Source organism: Octopus sinensis, linkage group LG11 (assembly GCF_006345805.1).
Source record: "Octopus sinensis linkage group LG11, ASM634580v1, whole genome shotgun sequence".
NCBI lineage: Eukaryota > Metazoa > Mollusca > Cephalopoda > Octopoda > Octopodidae > Octopus > Octopus sinensis.
Window position 1 is genome coordinate 60,582,507 of NC_043007.1, and position 10,835 is coordinate 60,593,341.

The following is a 10,835-nucleotide window of genomic DNA, read 5'->3' on the forward strand; positions in this document are numbered from 1 at the left end:
TGGACTTTTGCATATGTCAAAATATTTCCATTTAAAGAATTGCTATTACCTACAGTTAAGCTATTGGGTTTGGTTCCATTATAGTAGAAGAAAAAAACCATGCTTTAACTATGAGTGTAATGTTGTATGTAGAATGTGAATCTTAATGTGAGGCTTTGCTATTTTAGACTCTAGACTGTATAAACATGTAAAATATGTTAACATATAGAATGTATAGACATGTATAAGCACTGTCTCTGATGTACAAAATGTTGCTGGTCAAGAGCATTGCCTTACTGAAGCACTTATTTTACCTGATAAATGGAAACTGTATTCACTTGTATATAATTAGTTTGCCTCTATCTCAGAGTTTACGTTAAAATATGATTTGTGCTGTGTCAAATTGTCAAATAAAGCCCAATAAAATAATTAACTACAAAAAAATACTGGAATCAGTATGAGCCACTAGAGATTCCATAAGATTGTGCCCTAGGAAGAGAACAGTCCAGTGCCTGAAACCAGTAGCAGAATAGAAGAATGGTTAACTTTTGTAAAATACTTTTCAGTGCACTTTACTGAGATCTTACTTACTTGTCAGCTACATTATACGAGACATATAGATTTGAATTCATTTAATTTCAGTAGTTGATTTTAATGTTTACTCACCATTTGTACATTTTGTATTATGCTTTTTTTTATTATATGTCTTTTTTTTCCAACATTATATGCATGTGTGTGATTGTATATTGTTGTTGTTGTTGTTGTTGATGATGTTGTTGTTGATGATGTTGTTGTTGTTGTTGTTATTGTTATCATTATTATTATTATTTCTATTTAAAACAGGTTGATTCGGCCTGAGTCCGACAAGTTAGATACCTGTAATGAGCTTACGAAACTTTAAGTTGCATGGGGCCAAATCAACCTGTTTTAACTAATGATATATGTAACTCCTATTAAATGTGTTGAGTGCCTCTTTCTTTTGTTTGTCCACTCACCCACATATGTGTGTACATAAAGATTGCCACTCCCGAGAATTAGCCTCTTCACAATCCCAATGTGAAGAACTTCAACAGGCCTTACGTGAAACCATAAGTAACTGTGAGAAAATTCTGTCTGACAAAAAAATGTTGATGATGCTATTTGAGTATGAACAGATGTCTGAAAAGAAAATTTATGAAGAGGAGATCAACGAACTAAACAGAATTATAAATGAAGTCAGAAACGAGTGTCAACAGTGGAAAAAGGCAAGCACAGAACTCACTAAACTTGAAATAGCAACATCTCGAGAGTTAGAGGTACTTAAAAAGAAGCATGAAAATCTATGTTCTAAGGTAATTCGTGTGTAGTATATTTTTTATTTTGCTTTGTTTGAAAATGAAACTTTTATGTGAGATGACACAGGATTGAAAGATAAAGAATGCTAATGAACTATAAAATGAATAAACTTTGCAAGCATATATATATATATGCTTGCCAGTGCCACCCCGACTGGCCTCCGTGCCGGTGGCACATAAAAAGCACCATCCAATCGTGGCCGTTTGCCAGCCTCATCTGGCACGTAAAAAGCACCCACTACACTCACGGAGTGGTTGGCGTTAGGAAGGGCATCCAGCCGTAGAAACATTGCCAGATCAGACTGGGCTTGGTGCAGCCTTCTGGCTTCCCAGACCCAGTCGAACCGTCCAACCCATGCTAGCATGAAAAGCAGATGCTAAACGATGATGATGATGATATATAGATATTGATGATAATGAGCATAGCGATAACAGTGATGACTATTATTATCATCTTTTTGAAGGTAGTGAGCTGGCAGAATTGTTAGCATGCCGGGAAAATGCTTAGCAGTATTTCACCTGTCTTTACATTCTGAATTCAAATTCTGCCACGGTTGACTTTACTTTTCATCCTTTCAGAGTCAATAAATTAAGTACTTGTGAAACACTTGGATTGATGTAATTAACTACTCCCTTCCCCCAAAAATTTCAGACTTTGTATCTGAAAGGATTCTTATCATCTTTTTGTTTTCCTCTTCATTTAACTTGTTTCATCTCTTGGAGTCTAAAGATAAGATGTCTGTGTACAGAGGTTTCAGCCTCAGTAGGGATTATCAGCACATCAATTGTCCAAACTTATTTTCAGCAGATGATGCACTTAGACATTTATAAAAAAAAAAGCAGGACAAGCTTTGATTTCCATAAATTGCTGTGCAGATGATACCTTTTGATATTAAGGCAGAAACAAGAGTTCACAGCTGTCTGCTTCTCTTCAGGCAATCAGACTGTCTTTTCGTTAAAGGTATGTCAGGAAAATTCTTGATTCATGAGATTATCTCCTCTTCTTATCTGAAGTTGCCATCGAGTGACTGATCTCTCTTAACTCTTAAAGCAGAGTTAGTTTCAATAAATCAAAATTTATCTTGCATGTTATTTGATATACCCCTTAATTACCATTATTCCCAGGTCTGTTCTGATCCAGACCAGTAAGTACTTGTCTGGGTCCCATCTATGGGTTAAATAGATTTCCCCTGAGAGGCTCCCTCCTTTTTTTTTTTTTTGACAAAGACATGGGGAGGGCAGCTCTTCTAGGAGAAAGATATTCTGACATAAAACTTGCAGTCAAAATAGTACCTGTCATTTTGCAATGCTTGTCACTCAAACTGAGAGTGGCAAAAGTGTTGTACAGGCTTTTGTTACTTAAATCCAATGATATACAGATGTCTTGCTATCATTTCATATCCTAGTTACTTGAAAAGTCATATCTGTGCAAATTCACGGATGAAAGTTAGCCAGAACAATCAGGCTGAATGTAAGAGAGCTATCTTCTGACAAGATGAGGCATCATCATACACACATATATATATAGATAGATGGATAGATAGATAGATAGATAGATAGATAGATAGATAGAGAGAGAGAGGGGGGGGGAGAAGGAGGGGATAATGATGTAAATACAGAAATAAAACCACTTGGGCTAGATATATGAAATATACATACACATATAAATAGACAGAAAAGAAAGACTATTTGCAATGCATAAGATGTACTAGACTGGTTTGGGTGGTTAAGATTGCATGTTGTATAACTGGTAATTTCTAGATGCTTTGAAATAAATCGACAGACAATAGTTTATACTTATCATGGCTGCTGTTCAACTGTTACAAGGTTTTTCACAACTACAATGATTTGGAAGTAGATACAAATGTGAGTTTGATTTACTAGAGAACTTCTTGCTGTAGTCGTAGCGGTCTCCTACTAAGTTGTGGGGAAGGTGAAATGTAATGATGTAAAGCTCACACAAGGTTTTCCATTGATGACAAGTTAACTGTCTATGGGTAACTGAAGAAAAGAGAGACAGAGAAGTTAACTCACTAAAATTTGCAAAGAAAAGTAAATGTTTTTCTGTAGGTGTCTCAAATTAATACCTGTACTGAAGTTGAACAAGTTCAGTAACAATGGAATTGGATGGACTATCTAAATTTAACTCAACTGAGATGGTGATGAACTTGACAGGTGATGCTAATAAATTCTGAGTGCAAATTCTGAGAACAATAGACAAAAGCATGATAACTGAGGTTTTGATTCTTGGTTGTGAATTTAGTGTGCATCCCCCACACACACACACACACCATATATATATGTATGTATTATCTATGTATGTAGTATGCATGCATGTATGTATGTGTGTGTGTGTGTGTGTGTGTGTGTGTGTATGATGTATGTATGGTGATGCAAACAGGAAAAATAGAACTCAAAATATGAGTACATGTATATACTAGTTTGATAAGTGCCAATGCATGAAGCTCTCAGCCCTTGAGTCACTCTGTTGCTTCTGCTAAATATCAATATATTGTATGAGGAAAAAGGTGAGTAACTCAACTTGTTGGTATTCTATCAATGCCTATAATGCCAATGGATTAAACTCAATGTGTAAAATATGAAACTACAAATGCATCTTGTCTGATTTTAAAGGCTTGTACTAAGTGATCTATTCTATGTTGTGTAAATAAAAACAAGACAGTTTCAGATTCTATTACACAAACTTCCTGTTTTGAACTAATCTAAATTAAAACTTTCCATTAAAATTTCATGTAAAATTATGTTTGAAACACCATCTTAATAGTGATAAAGTTATTTAAATTTTTCATTATTTTCAAAATTAATTGAAACAAAGTCAGTGTATTTCTAATAGAAGTATGGTAACAACAGAGTTAAGTATCTTGAACATGTGTGTTTTTTAACTTAACAATTTGCAGATTGTAGTAGATACTGCATGGAAACTAAAGCATAATTTCGACCTTTTTATTTTTTCTCTCCAGATTGAAAGTCTCAAGAAAGAACTGAAGACAACCAAAGAAGAGAAGGGAGTTGTTATTGGTAAACTCCAGGACTATGAAATATTTAATCTGCTGTTTACAGCAATGTGCTGTTCCTTATTTATGGTGCCCTTTGTAGGACTGACTGACAGTGTCTGATAATTAATGTCCTTTCCATGAATGTAATACTGTACAAGTGACAGGATCAAAACCACCAATCTATGGATAGTTCTCTGGTATTTCTATTCATTTTACTATCTGTATTCCCAATGCATATTTCTGTTTTTGAAACTTGTATATGTCTTGATGTGGAATGAAACTCAGGAGAATATGTTCCAAATTCTTAGTAAAATTAGAACAATAGGTTTCTGAATCATTAGAAAGATACCTTGTTGCTTGATCTTGTTCTGTTGTGAGACTACAGTTTGTAGAAAATTAGTTAATTCCTCCTTGTAAGATAAATGGTATTTCCTGTTTAACTGCAAGTTCAGCAGAACTATTGGCTTCAGTGGAAGCTGAAGACCAATCATTGTCCAAAATGTTAGTAAACCGAAACTACATTTCCCATAGAACATTCAAGAGATGGCATGGCAAATTCAAACAGAGATGTGTACTGAGAAAAAGCTAGACCGCAACAATGCTCTCCTGCTGATACTCCCAGTTTGTCACCAACTGTTTGTGCCAGCTTACATGTTCATTACTTGGGACACTGTTTGTCATCTGAAATGTTTTATGTTTGAAAAATTGTTCATAAACTAATTTGTTTGTGATGAGAGGCATTTGTAAACTGAGGTTCCACTGTATTGTCAAATTACATTAAGTTATTTTGAGTGGATGAGAAGGAGATGGTTATGGTGAATGTCAAGAGATTTTGGGGTTTTTCCCTTTTTTTTCTTCTAAGATTATGAAATTTCATACAGAGACTGTGTCATCAATCTAAGGAAATCGGGGTTCTCATGCACACTAAATCATTTGATGGTTAGCAGGAGGATAAACTGGCTTGGGCAATCAGGTTGGATTCCTCCCAACATCCACACCAGTATCATCAGTAGTCTCCACTGGGTCCTAGGAAGAAAGGATGTCCTAGGAAGAAAGCAGTAATGAAAATGGATCTCATGGGTGATGGCAATGGCTGGGATGAGGTTTGGAGGCTTGACACTTGAAAGAAATGACAGGAAGGCTCTGGTAGCTCTATGTTCCTTGAGCACACAGTCCTAACTAACTAACTAAGGTTAGTACCATCATCACCATCATAAATTTATATCTGTTTTCCCATGGGCTGGAGAAAGTAACAGAAGAGAACTAGAGTGATAGGCATGAGTGGGTTATATAAAGGAAGAGAGAATGACAGACAGCTATACAATGATTGTTGGTAAGAATATTGAATACAAACAGAATAAGCTACTTGACAGATAAGAGTAAGGGATAGTGAGAGACTGAATGACAGAAGAGGGAGTTCTAGAAGTGAGAGAGAGAAATGTCGACAATAAGTGCTGGAGGAAGAATCAAGTGAGAATTAGTGCTGGTTTGCAAAGAGGATGGGTGCTGGTAAAAGTTAGGGAGTGATGAGTGTCAGTAGTGAGTGATGACTGAGAGAGTATTAGGAGAGAAAAAGAGAGAAAGGGATGGCTAGCAATTAAGAAATGGGTGATGGTCAAGTGAGGATCACAAACAAACAGAGAGAGCCAATACACTACCATCCTTCATTATGCTGGTGCACTGTGGGAGAGATATAGGGCAATAGTAGGGAGGCACATTGGTTGAAGACAGGTGAGTGGGAGATGAAAAAAGTGACAAAGAGAAAGAGAAGGCTGAGTATGGAAATTTAATATGAACGTAATAGCTATTGATAAATATTGTACGTTGTAGATACTGTACACACCAATCTCCATTTTTCCATACTTGCATTGGTTAGACCAGTCCTTTCCAACTCAGCACTTTCTCAGAGTCTGTGGTCTTTTATCAACTTCAACTTCTTAGGATCAGTTTTCACCACTTTATCATATGTCTTTTTGTACTCCCTCATCCATGGATTCTATTCACTTAGGAAATTCAGCACTTCTTAACACATCTGGCACCCTCCATATACTTATATACCTTGCAGTTCAGCCTTACACTGAACCTCACAAATATGATAATACTGAAAAAGATAAATTCAGAACTACATAGAAGGACTGTGTATTGGAAGTCTGTGTCTTCATATTTTAGGTTTTACAATAATTATAATAACTAATTAAATCATAAATGTATTTAATGTTATTGACCTTGGTGCTGCAAGTTAGCAAAACATTTTAAGACCACAGCATCTTACTTCTGTATTCAGCAGTGAGCTGACTAGATTATTGAATGGTAAGTGTCGTTGCATATGTGGTTAACTTACTCAATACAACATTATTGATGAACTATTGAACCTTCATGTTGTAGGCCAGCATTCTATGAACTCAGCCAGCTTTAAAGTTCATCTCAGAAAGATATCTTGGTTCATATAAACTGCTGTTGTTGTTATTATAAGAAACTAGGTCTTTACCCATCACTACACTGCTGGTAAAATATTTGTTAACCATGCACTACCTTCTTTTAATAGTTGATTGTTATATAGTGAAGTCTTGTTAGTTACTATTGGTGACAACACTCTGCCTATCTATCTTTTGCATGCACACGCACACACTCCCCCCTCTCTCTCTCTCAACAACAACAACCTGTTTTTTCTTGAAACAAATTTTAATTCTATCTTTCACATATACACACACAATTTCTCTCTCTCAAAAACAACAATAACCTGATGTTATAGTGAAAGTCTCTTTTTAAAGTCTTGTATTAAAAGACATACAGAAACACACGTACACAAGTAATAAAAAAAGTAACTATATCTTCTGGTATTAATAAAATAAAGTACCAGTTAAGCACTAAGGCTGATATATATATATATATATATATATATATATGACTCTCCTCTCATGAAATTTGTGGCATCACACCTGTGTAAGAAACCACTGGCTGCAATTCTCTTTACTCCTATATTTTCCTGCATGACATCAACTTAGAGATGTTCAAATTAAACATTAACGACATCAGTTGATCATTTCTTCTAAGTAAGACATGAAACAAAGAAAAAAAAAAGGTAATTGTCTTCAGATTTCTTGGAGTTTGGAGTGCCAAAAGTTGTCAGAAAACTAGCTTTATTGAATTTCCTCTTAAAGAAAATCCAACTCCTACAATGTCACAAAATCACTTTTGTTCTATTTTATTTTCAGTTGGTTGTGGCATATTGTTTACATGTGAAGATGGATCTAACATTTGTATCCAAAGTTAATTCATTGAAATTAAACTGAGCTCCTGCCTGTCTTCACTCAAGGTATACTGCATTAATCTCAATACTGGCATTTATGTCAAAATACTTTACTGCCACTTTTCTTTCTGTCATTTCATTTGCTTCAAGATTTGGTTTGTTTGTTTTTTTTCGGCATCTTTCCTTTTCTCTTATTCTCTATTTCATTTTTTTAGAGTTCCCTTTTACTTAACCTATAATTTTCAACTTTTTTTTTCAATACTTAACTCTCACTTCCCTCTAAGTACTTCATTCATTTCTAACTTTTGTGTGTGTGTGTGTGTCTGTCTGTCTGTCCATCCCCATTCCTCCATCTATCTATCTAACTGTCCATTTGTCAGTGCCTGCATGCAGGCATGGCTATATGGTTAAGAGGTTCACTTCACAAACATGTGGTTCTAGATTCAATACCACTGCACAGAACCTTAAGCATGTCTACTATAGCCTTAAGTTGACTAATACCTTGTCAATGAAATTTGGTAGATGAAAGCTACAGAATCTTATATTCACTTGGTTGATATCCATTTCTTTTTTAATACGAGCATGGGTTTGGATGGGAACATGTCTGAAATAGGATTTTATGGCCAGATGCTTTTTCTGCCTCCAACTTTCACCTGTTTTTTCAAGTTAGGTTTTTTTTTTATATTCTATCTGTCTTCAAAAGTGCAAAGCAGCCTGTCATTTTATCAACCGGGATTGCATATCATTCACTTTTTAATCATGGGACCTCATGTACATATACATACATGTATGTCATTATTTAGTTTTATTTCAAGATTTCATGTCAATAGAGAAAGAGCCAGTTTCTAACCTAGATCCAAAGCTCTTTCACTGGAATTTCAACATCATTAACAAAGTATTTTTCCATGTATGTTTGAATATGTGCAATATTTGGAGTCAGTGCATATGCAGATTTGTATGTTTTGTTTTATGTATGTATTCTCATGCATGTGGTTTGCATATCTAGACATGCACATATATACTTAAATGATAAATTTTACAAATGTAGTGATGGTTTGTGTCTGTTGTCTTCAAATCAGCTTTCTCCTTTCTGGTTTTGAGAAGCCTAATTTCTCAAGATTAGTACTTAAACAGTGTGTTATATATCCCAGTGCCCCTATAATTACAGGTATAAACTTGAATTTGTAATCTGGGTGGAGTTACTGTAGATCTCTCAATAGTTCAACTTAGATATTTTATTTTTCATTGATTGTAGCTTTATGTTAACATTCACTGGGCAGTTGATTTCTACTACTGTACATAGTTTCTCTTTGTCACAAGTCACTATGTTGTCAGCTCTATTATGTTTACATTTTATTGTGGTTTTCACTGAGACATATGTATGTATGTATACAGCTGTGGGTATATGTATGTATATATGTCTACACACACACACACACACACACACACAAATGCATGTAACTGGCTTCCTACAGTTTCTGTCAACCAAATTCATTCACTAAGCCTTGCTCAGCCTGGGTATTGAAGGAGACAACTAACCAAAACTTCTTGGTTGTGAAGTGAACTACATAACTACCAGCCATGATTGCCCATGCATAATACATATCACAAGAAGCAAACTATGATGGGGAAGGAAACTCTGTTTTAAGTAGTGCCTTTCTCCTAAACAAATAATGACATAGAACACTGCTGCAAATCTTCACATCCAAATATCCCACTTCATGGATTAGTTTGGTATTGACTTTATTGTTATATACCATCGTTAGTGATTGTTTGAAATCTTGTAATTAGGACTGATTGGATATTTTTGATTTTAATGTTAACAGTTTTTAAACTGTCATTTCAGCAAAAACCTCAACTTGACAGAAATCCCTTGAAAACAAGAAATTTCAGATAGACAACTCTTTGAATTGAGAATCTTTGAGTGTACTTGATGCTGTGACCTGGGCCACACTTGTGTCTAAGGATTCTAATGCCGATGATTCTAATGCCGATGAATCAGTCAAACCTGATACAAAAGTGTTGTTCATTTTTGTCTTGGTTCCTGAAGATTTATTAATCCAGTCAACTCTCTCTCTCTCTCTCTCTGTTGTTTTCTTGGGAATTAATGCTCCCCAAAACAATTATTTTGTTTTTAAATATAAATAAACTCTATTCAAATTCAGGTATCAGTTTGTCTGGATTTTCATTGAATTTTATTATCATTAATTGCAGAGAGTAAAGATTGAAAGAGAAGATGAGTAGGTGGAAGGCATGTCTGATATGAAGGTAAACATCAGAAAGATGAAGATGGTGACTGTGGTGTGAATGATGAAAGAGGACAACAGAAAAAGGGAGAATGAAATACAATCAGGCCTTACCTCGGCGAAGATTAGTTCGGATCTTTCTCAGCTAGCTCGATACGTCTGGTGCCTTCGTCGTCTCAACAGCAACTCCTCGATCCCACACGTACGTCCTCACTGCCGCTTCCGCTTCCTGCTGCACATGCGCCTTGCAAGCCCTACTTCCGCCCTCCCCTATCTGTCATCCTCTCACCAACACCACACGCCCCCCTGATCTACAGATCACTGAACCGGCTTTCTCACTCGCTCCCCGCTCCCGCACCTGAACTGGTTTCATAATCAGCCAACCAGGGAGGAGGGTGCCGTTTCCTCTGTGGTCGCAGTGCGACCCTAGGACTTGTTCCTGGTGTGTTGCTGCTAGCCTCGTCATCCTGTCTACTGGTGTTGTTTTCGTCTTGCCCACTGCTGCTGGTCCCATCCTCTGGGGCATGGACCATCCTCTGTATATCCAAAACGTGGCGTGGCATACCATCAACCGAGATGTTATTTTTTGAATTTACAGAGGTTATTGTCCCCTTTCCCCATTGTGATGTACACCGTGCATTTGGGGGTTTTACCCAGACTTCCTCCCCGACCTGCACGAAGGCATGCTCTTCCTCTGCCCCGGGTCGCATTGATGTAGTACACGGATGCCTCCACTCGTACCTGAATATTGCCCTGTGTGACACCAACTCCTCAGCATGTCCTGATCTGGGCGACATATTGTACCAAAACACGGCCTCGATTGGTGAAATTTGACCCCTCTCTGCCATGGCCTTGATGGTACGATGATGCCTTTCCACCACCCCATTTCCACTTGGCCGGTATGCCGCCCTGAAGAAGCGGTTGACCTTCCACTCATCAAGCATTTCTTTCAGCACATCCGAGCAAAATGCAGTGCCATTGTCCAGAAGCAGTTCATCCACGGGGCCTC

The 10,835-nt window shown here is 36.6% G+C and overlaps 1 protein-coding gene across 2 annotated transcripts in view; it reads left to right on the forward strand.

Moving 5' to 3' along the window:
• Positions 1-9,748, forward strand: part of LOC115217667 (golgin subfamily A member 4-like) — a 72,215-nt gene extending 62,467 nt beyond the window's left edge. Inside the window, exons 18-21 of one of the 2 annotated variants that reach the window (XM_036507545.1) lie at positions 997-1,310; positions 4,295-4,527; positions 7,546-7,646; positions 9,427-9,748. In XM_036507545.1, coding sequence (XP_036363438.1) covers positions 997-1,310; positions 4,295-4,450 — 470 coding nt within the window. In that variant the 3' untranslated portion in view covers positions 4,451-4,527; positions 7,546-7,646; positions 9,427-9,748. The remainder of the gene's footprint in view (positions 1-996; positions 1,311-4,294; positions 4,528-7,545; positions 7,647-9,426) is intronic. The other variant, XM_036507546.1, reaches the window with a different exon arrangement.
• Positions 9,749-10,835: the final 1,087 nt, after the last annotated feature.